This window comes from Miscanthus floridulus, chromosome 2, assembly GCF_019320115.1.
Source record: "Miscanthus floridulus cultivar M001 chromosome 2, ASM1932011v1, whole genome shotgun sequence".
In the NCBI taxonomy this organism is placed as follows: Eukaryota; Viridiplantae; Streptophyta; class Magnoliopsida; order Poales; family Poaceae; genus Miscanthus; species Miscanthus floridulus.
The window spans coordinates 29,711,881-29,728,879 of record NC_089581.1 but is presented as its reverse complement, the minus strand read 5'-3'; the positions used below and the strand labels follow the sequence as shown (position 1 = coordinate 29,728,879).

The window sequence follows — 16,999 nt, the reverse complement described above, 5'->3', positions numbered from 1 at the left end:
GTTGTTTATGTAAAAAAAGAAAATAATTTCCAAAAGAAAAGAAAAAAAGAAAAACAGACGCACCCCACAAATCTCACGCACGCCACAGGAACCAACACACGCACGCACACAACACCGCACACGGAGACCCGAGGCACGGACAGCCTTATCCTCTCCCTCGCGCCGCCTCCGGAATCTCCAGTGCAGGACCTGGCTCCTTCCATGGCTGCCTCCGTCTTCCACCTCGCAGGTACAGCCCCTGCTTCCTCTCTCTCTCTCTCTCTCTCTCTCTCTCTCTCTCTCTCACGCAGCTCCTGCTCGCGCCCCTCACCTACGTGCTCTGCCGCGCGGGCACCAGCGGGGAAGAGATGACCGGCAGCAGCAGGGCAAGGCGAGCGGCGCCGCCGTGGCTTGAAACGAGTAGGGAGAGATTGGAGCCATCATGAAGAAGAGCGGTGACGACCGGGAGGTGAGGACTGAGGACACTCTCCGTGCGCGCTCTCACCTCTCTTCCCGCGCGCCCGTGACCAGCCGTGGCCAAGCTTATCCGCCAGATTTTTAGGGCCAGCTGTATCCAGCATCTCGAGGGAATATTCCCTAAAGTGGATATCTATGGCCATCGTATCCGTCCATCCAAACAACACTCATCGAGGTGCTATCCATGGATATCTGTGGAACCAAACACAACGCAGATGGAGGACTCCAAGCAAACGAGAGAATGCAGGAGCAATTGAGCATAGCAAATGCAAAGCATGGCCAGCAATAATGACACAAGCAGCAGCATCCTGAGGCCTGAGAGAGAAGATGCCACTGCCAATCATTGAAGGGCACAGCACAAGGCCCCAAAGTTCAACCATGGCAGCCAGCTTTGCAGATACCAAGGGCAGGATCATACAAAAAAATTACATCAACTTCAGGTGCAACATCACAGAGGATAAGCTATTAATAACTATGATAAAACATCATTATCTAGCTCTACTCCATTAATTCAGCAACTGGTAACAGGGTGATAGGTTCCTTACAGAATGAGCTGTTAAGGGTTACATTGGAGTTGAGGGATCAGATCAGATCAGATCATAGTGTTGTAACTCAGCATCAGTTCTGTACTGTAACACACGACAATTAAGGCTACAGGCTAACACTAAGTTTTTACAAAAGAAACAAAGGTCCAGTTTAGTTCCCCAAGAATTTTGCAAAATTTTTCACATTCCCCGTCACATCGAATCTTTGGACGCATGCATGAAGCATTAAATATAAATAAAAAATAAAACTAATTACACAGTTTAGACGAAATCCACGAGACGAATCTTTTAAGCCTAATTAGACTATGATTGGACACTATTTGCCAAATAACAACGAAACTGCTACAGTGCTTCATTTTGCAAAATGAAGTCATCTAAACAGGCCCAAAGCTAACACAACGGTATGCGCCTCTGCCACGACACTGCGGTGGTGGAGGGAGCGGAGGTGAGTTCCATGCTGCTGCTCTCTTGTCCTCCGAATCAATCAGTCTAGCTTCACCCATTCGAACCTGCCTGGGAGAGGGCAGTCATTTACAGGATCAAAGTTGTACCTGAAGATTAAGCCATACATCATACATGTTTGTGGTTAGTGCAAGGCATCATCAAGAAAAGCAGAATGCATCATCAGAATAATTTCTAATGAATCAAGAATCGACAAAACAGATAATGCAACTCGTTAACTGAATACATAAGAGGCCCGTACTTGTCAATGAAAGCCTGTTGTTGGCGTCGCTGTTCAGCAGCGAAGTACTCATTCATCTCCCTTGAACTTGGGACGGCCTGCACCGGAGGAGCTTTCACCCTGCGGTGGGAAGAGTGACTGGATCTTGTTGTGGATCCGGGAGTCCTGGGAGTGCCAATCATCTCAGAGTTAATCAAGCTGCAGGGCGTCATCTCCCTGGTATTCCTGCAAGCAACAAGGTTAGTATACATACATGAAAAATCTGGAGCCAATTCCATACAAAGCGAGGTCAATTCTCTAATTCCAATGTTACCGGACAAATTCTAAACAAGCAAACAAAAAAAATGTCTAAAAACGTAATACAAAACCATTAGTAAGTATGCACATCATCATCATTTGTGGTCCTGCAAATCTACCATTCCTCTCGATTTCTAGCTCAGGTACCATAAAAAGGCTAGCCGACAACCAAGCATCCTGCCAGAGGAAACAACAAAATGGTTAGGACTAGAGAGCCCCAACTCGCAGCCCCATGTGTAGGTAAGGCTCACTCTCGCCCGAGACGACACCGAAGGCAGGCGAACCCCAGAACCGAAACTGCATGAGGTAGGCCGAGCACCAAACAGTGGCCCAGCAACATGCACCTGGCTATGCTTGGAGGTGGCCACTGATGCAGCATGATTTACACAAACACACGCACTGTTCAGATCATAGTAGTGCACACCTCCACCCTCCAATTACTGTTTCGGCTGCCATACATGGAGGGCCCAAAGGGGTTAGAGGCTCAGCTTCACTACTATTCCGTACTATGGTCCCTCCTTTAGGCGGTGTAACCGTCAGGCCATGGCTACGATGGATAAGTCTCATGTGTGGCTGGTCTTTGTGGGGCTGTGATGCTCACATGGTCCTTGTGGCTGTTTTTCTGTTTTTAGGACAGCATCTTAGACTAGAGGACAGCATCACATGGTCCTTGTGGCTGTTTTTCTGTTTTTATAACAGCATCTTAGACTAGAGGACAGCATCTTAGACTAGAGGACAGCATCTTAGCTAGGACAGCATATTAGCATTTTAGACTAGCATCTTGACATATGCTTGGCTGGCTAGCAGCCTATAAATATGTAACCCCAACCCCTCAGGTTGGCATGGCATTTTGTGTGAGCTTGTGTGAAAAATAGACAAGAAAATTGCCCCAACTCCTAGTGTCATCCTCTCTCGATGAGAGTAAGAATTCTCCTACTACCAAGAGTGAGAATTCAGCGACTAACAACTGGTATCAGAGCCGTATTATCCTGTAGTCTGAGCATCTCTTGCTCATCTTCTCTCCCAGCCCCACAACAGCCCCAGCTGTTGGCAACAGCAGCTCCTCCGGCCGCTCCTGTTCATTCCTCTCCCAGCTCGTCTGAAGCAGCCCTCTCCCCACGCAGCAGCCCCCCGGTAACGCGTCATGTCCGCAGGGCAGTCTCAGCGCTCGGTCGCCTCGAGCACGCGGCGTCGGCAGGAGGCCGAACTTGCCGCGGCAGAGGAACGCAAGCGAGCGGCGGCAGAGACCGCTGCGGCGGCGGCAAGGGCGTCGAGGCTGGCAGCAGCGGAGCTGGCAGCAGCCAGAGCGGAGGTGGAAGCAGCGGCGGCGGCGAATGCAGCGCGTGCGGCGGTGGCAGAGGTCGAGGCTCTGCGCGGCAGCATCGACAGCTCCATTTCCGCTGATGACACCGCCGACGCGGACCTCGAGCTGCTAGAGAGGGAGGCAGCGCGAGCGCGGGCGGCGCAGTGGGCAGCCGCACACGTCCACGAGCGTGGCGGCAGCCCAGACAGGCGCGGACGCGCTGGCGGCGCTCCTGGAGGAGGCGCGCACGGCGGTGACGCTCCTGGGGCAGCCGCGCACGCCCACGAGCGCGGCGGCAGCCCAGACAGGCGCGGACGCGCCGGTGGCGCTCCTGGAGGAGGCGCGCACGGCAGCGGCGCTCCTGGAGGAGGCGCGCACGACGGCGGCACTCCTGGAGGAGGCGCGCACGGCAACGGTGGCGGACGGGTCGATGGAGAGCGCGGCCTTCACAGGCAGCGTGGCTCTCTCTCCCCGGATCGGTACCGATGGGTCGATGGAGAGCGCGGCCTTCACAGGCAGCGTGGCTCTCTCTCCCCGAATCGGTACCGTGGTTACCACGGGCTCCAGGCTGTTGTCAGGGACGTCGGTCCCGGCGGTGGGTGGCCTACCCTCACCAAGACCAACTACGTCGAGTGGGCTGCGGTGATGAGGGTAAAGCTCCAGGTGCGGCACATGTGGGAGGCAGTCCGGTACGGCGACGTCGACTACGACCTAGATCGACGGGCGTTGGATGCTCTCATCGCTGCAGTCCCGCCCGAGATGCAGTTCTCGCTTACCAGCAAGCGGACTGCCAAGGAGGCTTGGGACGCTATCGCTGCGGCACGCATCGACAGCAACCGCGCCCGCAAGTCCACACTGCAGGCACTTCGCAAGGAGTGGGAGAACCTGGCCTTCAAGCCAGGTGAGGACGTTGATAACTTTGCTCTCCATCTAAACACTCTGTTGCAGAAGATGGTGCAGTTCGGCGACGACACTTACGGCGAGGAGAGAGCTGTCGAAAAGCTCTTCCGCTGCGTCCCCGAGAAGTACAAGCAGATGGCTCGCTCGATCGAGTCACTGCTGGATCTCTCCACGATGTCGATCGAGGAGGCGATAGGTCGCCTCAAGGTCGTCGACAGCGATGAGCCACAGTCCCTCTCGGGGCCCATCACCACTGGCGGGAAGCTCCTTCTCACTCGGGAGCAGTGGCTTGCCAGCCAAGGTGACCGGAGGAAGGGGGAGCCTTCTTCCGCGACAGGCGGCCGCAAGCGTGGCAAGCCACGCAAGGCGCGCAGAGACGCCCAGGCCGGGGCGCGAGGACGTGCCGAGGGTGATGCCCGCGGAGGCGCCCAGGGCGGCGTCGCCGGCAGGCACAAGCCGACACGAGACGACGCCTGCCGCAACTGCGGCCAGCTTGGCCATTGGGCCAAGGACTGTCGACAGCCACGACGCGGCCAGGCCCATGTCGCACAGGCGGAGGAGGAGCCGGCTCTGTTCATGGCACATGCCAGCATCGAGCTACCTCCAGCGGCACCGGCTGCAGCGGCTCTCCTCCACCTTGACGAGCCAAAAGCACACGCCCTCCTCGGCGACAGCTCCGGCAACGACAAGACTGACGGGTGGTGCCTCGACACCGGCGCCACCCATCACATGACCGGTCGACGGGAGTTCTTCACCGAGCTTGACTCTAGCGTCCGAGGCTCCGTCAAGTTTGGGGATGCCTCCGGCGTGGAGATCAAGGGCGTCGGCTCCATCATCTTCACCGCCGTGTCTGGTGAGCACAGGCTGCTCACCGAAGTCTACTACATCCCCGCATTGAGGAACTCCATCATCAGCTTGGGACAGCTGGATGAGAACGGTTCGCGCGTGGTGGTTGAGGACGGAGTCATGAGGATTTGGGATCGTCGTCGTCGCCTTCTTGCCAAGGTATCCAGAAGCGCAAATCGACTCTACGTCCTTAACGTGCAGGTGGCACAACCCCTGTCTCGCTGCTCGTCGGGACGACGAGGCGTGGCAGTGGCACGAGCGTTTCGGGCACCTTCACTTTGAGGCCCTGAAGCGGCTCAGTGCCACGGAGATGGTGCGAGGCCTGCCGTGCCTCGACCATGTGGAGCAGCTCTGCGACGTCTGCGTGTTGACGAAGCAGAGGCGACTCCCCTTTCCCCAGCGGGCGAGCTTTCGAGCCAAGGAGAGGCTCGAGCTCGTGCACGGGGACTTGTGTGGCCCGGTGACACCGGCCACACCGGGAGGACGACGCTACTTCCTGCTGCTCGTCGACGACCTCTCCCGCTACATGTGGGTGATGGTCCTCGGCAGCAAGGGAGAGGCTGCGGACGCCATCAGACGCGCACAGGCTGCTGCGGAGGCGGAGTGCGGCCGCAAGCTGCGCGTGCTGCGCACCGACAATGGCGGCGAATTCACGGCGGCTGAATTCGCGTCGTACTGCGCTGACGAGGGCATTCAGCGCCACTACTCCGCGCCGTACAGCCCGCAGCAGAACGGCGTCGTCGAGCGGTGCAACCAGACGGTTGTGGGGATGGCTCGGGCCCTCCTCAAGCAGAGGGGGATGCCGGCTGTCTTCTGGGGAGAGGCGGTGGTGACGACCGTATACATCCTCAACCGCTCGCCTACCAAGGCGCTCGACGGCAGGACGCCGTACGAGGCTTGGCATGGGCGCCACTTGCGGGTCTTCGGCTGCCTCGCGTTCGCCAAGGAGCTTGGCCACATCAGCAAGCTCGACGACAGGAGCACTCCGGGAGTGTTCATCGGCTACGCGGAGGGCTCGAAGGCCTACCGCATCCTCGACCCGAAGACACAGCGTGTGCGCACGGCGCGCGACGTTGTGTTCGACGAAGGGCGAGGATGGGCGTGGGACAAGGCGGTGGACGATGGCTCGGCTCCGACGTACGACGACTTCACTGTCGAGTACGTCCACTTCGAGGGAGCTGGGGGAGTAGGCAACTCTTCTTCGGTGAGCGCGTCTACCCCAGTCCCCGAGCCTCCACCGACCCCGGCGCCTGCTACTCCGACAGCTCCACGCTCTCCAGCCAGGACCTCGGCTGCGATGAGTTCTTCGCCGGCTTCACCACAGCCGGCAACGCCACGCACTCCAGCACCGACAGGCACCTCTCCGGGCACGTCTACTCCAACACCAGCTCGTGTCGAGCACAGCCCGGTTGAGCTCGCTACTCCGCTCTCTCACGACGAGGAGCGCATCGACGCGTACCACGACGGCGAGCCGTTGCGGTACCATACGATGGAGAACCTTCTCGGCGACCAGTTGGTGTCGGGACTAGTGCCTCACGACCTGGAGGACCTGGAGGCGCAGTTGCACCTTGCATGTGACGACGGCGAGCCTCGGTCGTTCGCAGAGGCCGAGAGACACGCGGCATGGCGCGCCGCGATGCAGTTGGAGATGGATGCGGTTGAGAAGAACCGCACCTGGGAGCTTGCTGACCTTCCACGTGGCCACCGCGCGATCACCCTTAAGTGGATGTACAAGCTAAAGAGGGATGAAGCCGGCGCCATCGTCAAGCACAAGGCTCGCTTGGTGGCACGAGGTTTCATGCAGCAGGAGGGGGTCGACTTCGACGACGCCTTTGCTCCCGTGGCACGGATGGAGTCCGTGCGACTCCTCCTTGCGCTAGCTGCCCAGGAGGGCTGGCGTGTTCATCACATGGACGTCAAGTCGGCGTTCCTTAACGGCGACTTGAAGGAGGAGGTCTACGTGCACCAGCCGCCGGGATTTGCGATCCTCGGCAAGGAGGGCAAGGTGCTCCGCCTGCGCAATGCCCTCTATGGCTTGCGGCAGGCACCGAGGGCGTGGAATGCCAAGTTGGATTCCACGCTGAAGGGGATGGGCTTCGAGCAAAGCCCGCACGAGGCGGCCATCTACCGACGGGGCAATGGAGGAAATGCCCTGCTGGTGGGTGTCTACGTCGACGACTTGGTGATCACCGGCACCAAGGATGCGGAGGTGGCGGCATTCAAGGAAAAGATGAAGGCCACCTTCCAGATGAGTGACCTGGGGCCTCTCTCCTTCTACCTGGGAATCGAGGTGCACCAGGATGACTCTGGGATCACGCTTCGATAGACCGCCTACGCCAAACGCGTCGTTGAGCTAGCTGGGCTCACCGACTGCAACCCAGCTCTCACTCCGATGGAGGAGAGGCTGAAGCTGAGCCGCGACAGCACGACGGAGGAGGTGGACGCTACGCAGTACCGGCGTCTTGTGGGGAGCCTTCGCTACCTCACCCACACACGGCCGGACTTGGCATTCTCCGTCGGCTACGTTAGTTGGTTCATACAGCGACCGACGACAGAGCACCAGCAGGCTGTGAAGAGGATCATCCGCTACGTTGCGGGGACTCTCGACCACGGCCTCTACTACCCGAGGTGCCCTGGGGCGGCACACTTCGTCGGGTACAGCGACAGCGACCACGCCGGCGACATCGACACCAGCAAGAGCACGAGCGGGATCCTCTTCTTCCTCGGCAAGTGCCTCGTTAGCTGGCAGTCGGTCAAGCAGCAGGTGGTGGCCCTGTCCAGCTGCGAGGCCGAGTACATAGCGGCCTCCACCGCTTCGACTCAGGCGCTCTGGCTCGCTCGACTGCTTGGTGATCTCCTCGGCAGAGACACTAGAGCGGTGGAGCTCAGGGTGGACAGCAAGTCCGCTCTGGCCCTGGCAAAGAACCCCGTGTTCCACGAACGCAGCAAGCACATCCGGGTGAGGTACCACTTCATCCGAGGTTGTTTGGAGGAAGAGAGCATCAAGGCAAGCTACATCAACACCAAGGACCAGCTTGCGAACCTGCTCACCAAGCCCCTTGGGAGGATCAAGTTCCTTGAGCTCTGCTCCAAGACCGGGATGGTTCAACTCTCCCACAAGACGACGCACAAGACTTAGGGGGAGAATAATGGATAAGTCTCATGTGTGGCTGGTCTTTGTGGGGCTGTGATACTCACATGGTCCTTGTGGCTGTTTTTCTGTTTTTATGACAGCATCTTAGACTAGAGGACAGCATCACATGGTCCTTGTGGCTGTTTTTCTGTTTTTAGGACAGCATCTTAGACTAGATGACAGCATCTTAGACTAAAGGACGGCATCTTAGCTAGGACAACATATTAGCATCTTAGACTAGCATCTTGGCATATACTTAGCTGGCTAGCAGCCTATAAATATATAACCCCAACCCCTCAGGTTGGCATGGCATTTTGTGTGAGCTTGTGTGAGAAATAGACAAGAAAATTGCCCCAACTCCTAGTGTCATCCTCTCTCGATGAGAGTAAGAATTCTCCTACTACCAAGAGTGAGAATTCAGCGACTAACAGGCTAGAGCTGTAAACGGCACGAGTTGGCCAATAGATACGCTCTTGGATAGTACTAGCATGCAACCCCCACACCCAGACACCTCAAGTGCCCCGGGATGGTGAACCAAGAACCACAAAAGAAAAGGCACAGGCTTCCGTTCATCTCTCTCATGCGAGCAAGTGCGCCCACAATGGGGTGGTACTTGGCTGCTCATAGTGCAATGCATGTAGCCAGCGTTCAGTCTACAAACTATAGATGGGGCTAATCGTAGCAGGGCTAAACATGGATTCTGACCTGTTTAGGCAGGGAAGAGGACCACTTGATCAAGATAATAGTAGGGCCAAAAACATTTGCAAACAAGCTCGTGATACTGTCAAACATTTATATCAAGAGCTGAGCAAAGCTATGACGTAGTTTCCTTATCTCGAAAAGTTCTTCCATCCCCTAGCTCCAGCAAGGATAAAAAAAACTCTAGTACTAGAAGGGGAGGAGTCCCACCCCCTTTCACCTCAAACATTTAATGGCGGTGCCAATTTGGGGCCATGGCCCAGGAAGAGAACTTGCAAGGACATGCCATTTCCTCACCTTACAGAACCCAGAGAGGTGACAGGCCAGTGGTGAGAGAGACCCAGCCAGCCTCAACGACCCGACCTAAAATACAAGATTCAGTAGTCCCCATTAGTGCTACAAGCCCAGCTTCAATACTTTCTTTCTTTTTTTTTTTTTTTTGTCTTCTCCGACAAAAAAAAAACTTAAAAGAAACCTTTTCTGTACATACCTTTCTATACATAGGTCTCCACGAGCTCAGACTTGGGCTCTCTTAACACTGTCTCCAATAGGTAACCCAAATGGACATCAAACTCAAAATAAATAGTAAAAGATTTAAAATTAATCTCTACCTATTTTAGTTTATCTGAGAGACACAACCTAAATATGAGTATCATCTCTCTTAAAAATCCATTTGTAGAAAGGATTCTCTTTAAAGCCCTATTGCTGGAGAGGATATCAAATAAGTATTAAATTCTTTACTGGTAGCGCTAACTAAACTTTAAATAGATCTTATATTTTGAGTGTGGTTGTTGGAGATAGTCTAACACCTAAAATTGATCTTTCGGTACTATATTGGAGGCCACAGATATTGCGTTGAAGACCATTTTGAATTTATTATGAAACCTAAACCCAAAATAAATCTCCAACATAATTCCTATAGCCTCTATGTATATAAAAAAACCATTTTAGGTGTCCTGTAGCCTCCGACAGAGCTTTATGGAAGATTCATTTTGAGCGTTAGGATAAATATAACCTAAATTAAATTTAAGTATTCTATCTCTTGAAAACATATTTACCGAAAAAGTTCTCTTCTGAGTCTTATTATCGAGGTCTTATTATCGAAGAAGACAAAAAAAAAGATATTAAACTATTTACATATAGCATTCCCCAAACATGGATTTTTTTTTTTTTTTTTTTTTTGTAGAGACAGTCTGAGCCTGAGAGCAGAGGGCGCTTCTCCGGGGGGCGGAACAGAGAAATTCCTTGCGAAAAGAGTCGAGGGCTTTTGATTGGTAAAAGATTTGAGGGGTCCCCGACTACTCGTCTCCCCCAAGCAAAAGAAACAAGGGCGTGTGGTGTGAGTCCATGGGGAAGGGGAAAGAACAAGGGGAAAGGAGGCCACTTTTCCCTTCCACTATGGAAAAGGAGGACGCCAAGGCTGGCCACTGCAAGAAACACCACTAAGCTAGTGGATTAATTCAGCTCTGGTACAAGATTGAGCACAACTAACTCGGTGCTTCAGAGATTCAAATCAAGCGCGAGGAACGAAAAAAATTTGGGCCTTTTATGGAGTGAAATTGGACGGCGGCAAGCGATTATTGCAGGAATTTGGGGATAACTTTTGTTTTCAGAAGACAACGCAAGAGACACCGCCGAAAATTTACGCGGAAGGAGAGCACGGCAAGAATATAGGGGTTCCTAGAGCAGCAAAAATTGGCAAGAAAGCATATGAGCTTTACAAGCGTGTCGGGGAAATTTGCATGACTCCCAATTTGAAGCCGAACGCACCGCGCGAAAAAGGGAAAAAACATCGAAAACATTCAAATAGAAACGCATAGCGCTAAACTTTTAACTTTCTTACACACAAAAAAAAATATCTTGGCAGCAATCCGCTAATCCCCCCAAAACCCGAGCAAGCAACCCAAGAACGCGGCAGAAAATTGGGAAAAAACTCACCTCTCCATGGCCTCCAACCCGAGCATGTTCTCCCCGTACGACGCCTCGACCTCCTCCTTAGCAGCGGCGGCAGCGGCCGCCGTCTTCCTCCTCATGGGCGCAGACGGCGGCGGCAGCTTCTCGAGCCTCCGGCTCCTTAGCTCCAGGTACTGGCCGCCGACTCCCTCCTCCCCCTGCGCCAGCTGCTTCTGCAGGCGCTGCAGCGCGAGGGCGCGCGCGCGGGTGCGGACTCCGAGCGGAGCGGAGGACACATCCATGATGGCTACCTCGCCGGAAACCTTGACCTTGCGCATGTACTTGCCCATGGTCCGGCGGGGCTGGGTAAGCTAGGGTTTCAAGGAGGCCCACCCTCGCCGGATGCACCAAGCGATTCTGTGCGGCGGGGCGGCAGAGGTCAGGGGAGGCGGGGATTAAATGGTAGGCGGGGCGGGAGCGGTGTACACAGGAGGAAGCCCAGGAATAATGAGAAGGAGAGGGAGGGGTGGGTGTTGCTATTTAGAGGGAGGCTTAGGTAAGAGAGGACGGATTTTTCTTTTAGGCCCTCTTCGTAATATGTATTTGGTATTTGAATTTTTTTCTATTTATTTTATGTGTTTTTTTTCTGAAAATAAACTGATTTGTACAAATTTCCGCTACGATTCCTACAAAACCCGTGCATTTTTAGGAGCCTTTATTTTGATTTTGGGTGAGAAGTTAGGGCTTTGTATTTTTCAGTGATCTATTTTTTGAGGCATTTTGAATAATGTATTCAATTTTTATGTTGTAGATTATACATAAAATGAGATTATATTTAAACATCATTTTAATATATTCTTGTATTAAGACGAGGACTATGAAAGAGTATGTGTTTTACTGTGGCAAGTTATAAGAACGTACTAAACTACAAACCATGCTGAATAATCATAATAAATTAGTGCTATATGATGACCACATCGAGGATAAGCCGCTACATTATTTACGCCATTCATTAGAGACTAAATCTATTCGTATGTAAATCAACTAAAACATGCTATGATATTTTGATATATGCATTCCATGTTTAGGGTAAACAACTATATCAGTTGATAAGGACGACAAAAATAGAGGGTGCACATTTTTGTATACCTTTGGCGCTAAACAGGCAACTTTTGCTCTTTAGGATAAGATTTACCTATTTGCAATCTTCTCCTTCAATGAAGTGATGAGAAATACAAGGAGATTATTTTTTTTATTAGTTTTGATATTTTTTATCATGTGAATATATTTTTTATTGTGATTGTATACATTATTAGGACCATTTTGTAAAGCTAGAAATGAAATCCTTGTCCACTTCTCGATCTTAGAATGCGACAAGTTCATTTATTTCTGTAATATCCTTTCGATGGATGTGGTGATTTTGATATTTATTTATATATCTCTTTTGCCAAAAGGGGGTAATTGAGATATGGTGAAATAGTACACAATCAGATCCTCTTGACTTTTGGTACTCATGGTGAATAGAAAAAAATATAAATATATTTAAATTGATGGGATTATTACAAAGGATTCTTTATATTCGAATTCATTGCTCAGGATGAGGATTGCATATATTTTATATTCTTCACCAAGGTAAGCAAAGGAAAGATGACAAGATTGTTTTTATTGTTTTAAAAAATATGGGGATGTGATTACATTTTTACCATGATTTTGTGTTTGTATAGGACCACTTAGTAAAAATGTCCCAATGAAATATATGTGCATTGTTTTGGACTTCTAACGTGCTAAGTTCATTTGCCTTTAAAATATCCTTGCCACAATCAAGAAAAAAATCAGTCTTTATATTGACAATTGTTTCCATATGGTGGTGCGCAACTTAGATATTGTGATAGAGCATGCACAATTTTTATACGTTTATGAAACATGTGATTTTTTCTTTTCTATGTCAACGATTTATATATTTATTACAATCTTCTCCTTTGGGGAGGAACATGAGATACAAGAGGGCTGCTTGGTTTTCAATTTTTGTGACCATGAATATGATTTTTATTGTGATTATGTATAAGTTTAGGACCATTTTGAAAATTTGGCAATGAATGTGTCTATTTTGGACAATTTAGTAAAAGAATTGATCTTTATATGGACAACTCTTATTACATGGAGTGTAGAGCTGAGACACGGTGAAAGTGGGTGCCTAATTTTTAAAACAATTATTATGAAACATGCTACTTTTGCTCCTCCAAACTAATGGTTTACACATTACAATTTTCTCCCTTCGGGAGAGATTGTGGATACAAAGGGATTATTATTTTAATTTTTTTATTTTTTTTACCATGTGAACCTATAATTTCTTTTGATCTTATGTTTGTTCATGACCATTTTGTAACACTAGAAATGTAATTCATATCCACTACTCCCTTTGTCCTGTAATATAGTGCATTCTAGGCGTAAAAGACGCATGTACCCTCATTTTATTTCCTAATCAGACGCTATCATGAATGTGATTAATAATAATTGGTTGATGAATGGAAAGTATTTAATATAAAATTAGTTTTTGTCCTCTAGAATGCATTGTATTTGAGAATAAATTTTGAATTGTAGAACGCACTGTATTACAGGACGGAGAGAGTACTTGGACTTAGAATACATCATTTCCACTTCCACAATATCCTTTTGATAGTTGAGGCGATTTTGATATCTATTTGGATAGTTTTTTGCTAAATGAGGAACACATAATTGATATATGGTAATATGGGCACCATTAGATCCTTTGTAGTTTGATACTCACCAAGAACTGGAGAATTAATTAAAATATAGTTAAATCTATAGGAGTTATTACAATGGATTCTTTGTTTTTGAATTCATTACACCGGATGAGGAACTCATATATTTTATATTCTTCAACAAGGTAAGGGTATGAGACATGATAATATTGGTTTTTTATTTATTTTAAAAGAATAAGAGGATGTGATTATATTTTTTTATCATGATTGTGTGCTTGTATAGGATCATTTAGTAAAGGTGTCACGATGAAATATATGTGCATTGTTTTGGACTTCTCACGTGCAAGTTCATTTGCTTTTAAAATATCCTTGCCATAATCAAGGTAAATTTGATCTCTATATGGTCAATTTTTGTCATATGGGGTGCAAAATTTAGATATTGTGAAATAGGATGTGCATGTATTATGAAACATGCAACTATTGTTGTTCTATGCCAATGATTATATATTTACACTCTTCCCCTTCAGGAGGGACATGAGACATAGGAGACATAGAAGGATTGTTTTACTATTGATATCATTTTTTTTGTGAGGATGTGAATAATTTTTTTTATTATGATTAGGTATATGCTTATGATCATTTATAAAATTTGGCTATGAATGCATTTGTTTAGGACCATTTAGTAAAAATATCACAATGGTATATATGTGAACTATTTGGACTTGTAGTGGGTTGTGTTCATTATTTACTTTTAGAATAACTTTGCCATTGTTACAAAAAAATTATCTTTATTATTACATGAGGGTTGGAAAATTGATATAGAGGATGAACCATTTTTAAAAATAATTATTAGGAAACATGCTACTTTTGCTCCTCTAGGACAATGATTTAAATATTTACAACCTTGTCCTCTAGGAGTGATAATACATACAAAGGGATTAGATTATTGTTTTTGACTTTTTGATCAAGTGAATTATTTTTATGGCAATCTATGTATGTTTAGGACCATTTTGTAAAACTATAAATGAAACCCATGTTCACTACTTGGACATAGAATTCCATATACTCATTTACTTCTACAATATTCTTTTGATAATTGCTACGATTTTGATATCTATTTGCTTGGGTAATGTTTGTGGGGGCACACAATTGAGATATATGGTGGAATGTGGTGCACCTTTGGATCCTCCAAATTTCGGTATTCGTTGTGAGTTTTAAAATGAATATACATTTAAATGTATGGGAATTTTGGCAAATGATTCCTTATAATTGGGATCATTGCTCCAGACGAGGATTGCGTATATTTTATATTCTTCTCCGCCAAGGTAATGGGAGGAGAGATGGCAAGATTGACTTTTTATTTATTTTAAAATATTGAGGATGTGATTTATATTTTTTACCATGATTAGGTAAGAGAGGATGGATTTTTCTTTTAGGTTCCCTTTGTAATATGTATTTGGTATTTTGATTTTTCCTATTTATTTTATGTGTTTTCCCCTGAAAATAAACTGATTTCTACAACTTTTTGCTATGATATATTTCCACAAAATTCCCGCCTTTTAGAAACCTTTATTTTGATTTTAGAGGGAAAAGTTTGAGCTTTGTGTTTTTAAGTGGTCTATTTTTTGAGGCATTTTGAATAATGTATTTTATTTTAATTTTGTAGATTATACATAATAATAATATATTTAAATAAGTCATTTTAATATATTCTTGTATTAAGACGAGGACTATGAAAGAGTTGGTGTTTTAGTGAGGCAAGTTATAATAGTATACTAAACTACAAACCATGCTGAATAATCAAAATAAATTAGCGCTATATGATGACCACAACGAGGATAAGCCGTTACATTATTTACGCCATTCATTTGGAGACTAAATTTATTCATGTGTAAATCAACTAAAAGATGCTATGATATTTTGTTATATGCATTCCTTGTTTAGCGTAATCAGTTATATAAGTTCATAAGGATGATAAAAATAGAGGGTGTACATTTTTGTATACCTATGGCACTTAACAGACAACTTTTGCTCTTTAGGCTAGTGATTTACCTATTTGCAATCTTCTCCTTTAGGGAAGTGATGATAGATACAAGGGGATTGTTTTATTGTTAGTTTTGATATTGCTTATGATGTGAATTTTTATTATGATTGTATATATATTATTAGGACCATTTTGTAAAGCTAGAAATGAAATCAATTTCCACTTCTCGTACTTAGAATGCGACATATTCATTTATATCTACAATATCCTTTAGATGGTTGTGGCAATTTTGTTATTTATTTATATATCTCTTTTGCCAAAAGGGGGGTAGACAATTAAGATATGGTGAAATAGTACACAATCTGATCCTCTTGACTTTTGCTACTCGTGATGAATAGGAAAAATAGAAACATATCTAAATCAATGGGAGTTATTGCAAAGGATTCTTTTTATTCGAAATCATTGCTCAGAATGAGGACCGCAAAGGAGAGATGACAAGATTATTTTTTATTGATTTAAAAAACATGAGGATGTGATTACATTTTTTGTCATGCTTTTGTGTTTGTATAGGACCAATTAGTTAAAATGTCCCAATGAAATATATGTGCATTGTTTCAGACTTCTAATGTGCCAAGTTCATTTGCTTTTAAAATATCCTTGCTAGAGTTAATGAAAATTCAATCTTTGTAAGGATAATTGTTTTCATATGGTGGTGCACAACTTAGGGATTGTGAGAGAGCATGAACAATGTTTTTATATAATTATGAAACACATGAATTTTGGTCTTCTATGTCAAAGATTTGTATATTTACAATCTTCTCCTTCAGGAAGGGACATGAGATACAAGAGGGCTACTTTTCTATTGGTTTTCAATTTTTGTGAGCATGAGAATATGTTTTTTATTGTGATTATGTATAAGTTTAAGACCATTTTGAAATTTTGGCGATGCATGTGTCTGTTTAGGATCATTTAGTAAAAAAGTAGATCTTTATATGGACAACTCTTATTACATGGAGTGTAGAGATGACATACGATGAAAGTGGATGCCCAATTTTTGAAACAATTACTATGAGCACATGTTACTTTTGCTCCTCCAAGCCAATGGTTTACACATTACAATTTTCTCCCTTAGGGAGAGATTATAGATACAAAGGGATTATTATTTAACTATTTTGATTTTTTCATGTGAACCTATAATTTATTTTGATCTTATTTTTGTTCATGACCATTTTGTAACACTAGAAATATAATTCGTATTCACTACTTGGACTTAGAATACATCATTTTCACTTCCACAATATCCTTTTGATAGTTGAGGCTATTCTGATATCTATTTCGATAGTTTTTTGCTACATGGGGAACGCATAATTGATATATAGTAATATGGGCACCATTAGATCCTTTGGAGTTTGATACTCACCATGAACTGGAGGATGAAAATATAGTTAAATCTATCGGAGTTATTGAAATGATCCCAATTTCTTCAAAGGAAAATACATAGATTCGAAGTATAACGTGATAGTCCCATATGATCATCC

At 46.7% G+C, this 16,999-nt stretch overlaps 1 protein-coding gene and 1 long non-coding RNA gene across 2 annotated transcripts; one reads left to right on the top strand and one right to left on the bottom strand.

Moving 5' to 3' along the window:
* Positions 1-40: 40 nt before the first annotated feature.
* LOC136520874 (uncharacterized) lies at positions 41-1,521 on the top strand. The gene is made up of 3 exons (XR_010775411.1): positions 41-229; positions 338-1,145; positions 1,392-1,521. It is a non-coding gene; the product is annotated as an uncharacterized lncRNA (long non-coding RNA).
* On the bottom strand, positions 1,152-11,263 carry LOC136520866 (cyclin-dependent kinase inhibitor 4-like). Its single transcript, XM_066514542.1, has 3 exons — positions 10,800-11,263; positions 1,705-1,908; positions 1,152-1,552 (listed from the first exon to the last, which is right to left on the bottom strand). The coding sequence occupies exons 1-3, from the start codon at positions 11,102-11,104 to the stop codon at positions 1,486-1,488; spliced, it is 576 nt and encodes a 191-aa protein (XP_066370639.1). The 5' UTR covers positions 11,105-11,263; the 3' UTR covers positions 1,152-1,485.
* Positions 11,264-16,999: the final 5,736 nt, after the last annotated feature.

Coding starts and splice junctions, on each gene's coding strand:
- LOC136520866 (XM_066514542.1), bottom strand. CDS start 11,104: ATGGGCAAGTACATGCGCAAGGTCAAGGTTTCCGGCGAGGTAGCCATC. Junction 1,909..10,799: donor GGGTTGGAGGCCATGGAGAG/GTGAGTTTTTTC, acceptor TGTTGCTTGCAG/GAATACCAGGGAGATGACGC. Junction 1,553..1,704: donor CAACAGGCTTTCATTGACAA/GTACGGGCCTCT, acceptor CTTAATCTTCAG/GTACAACTTTGATCCTGTAA.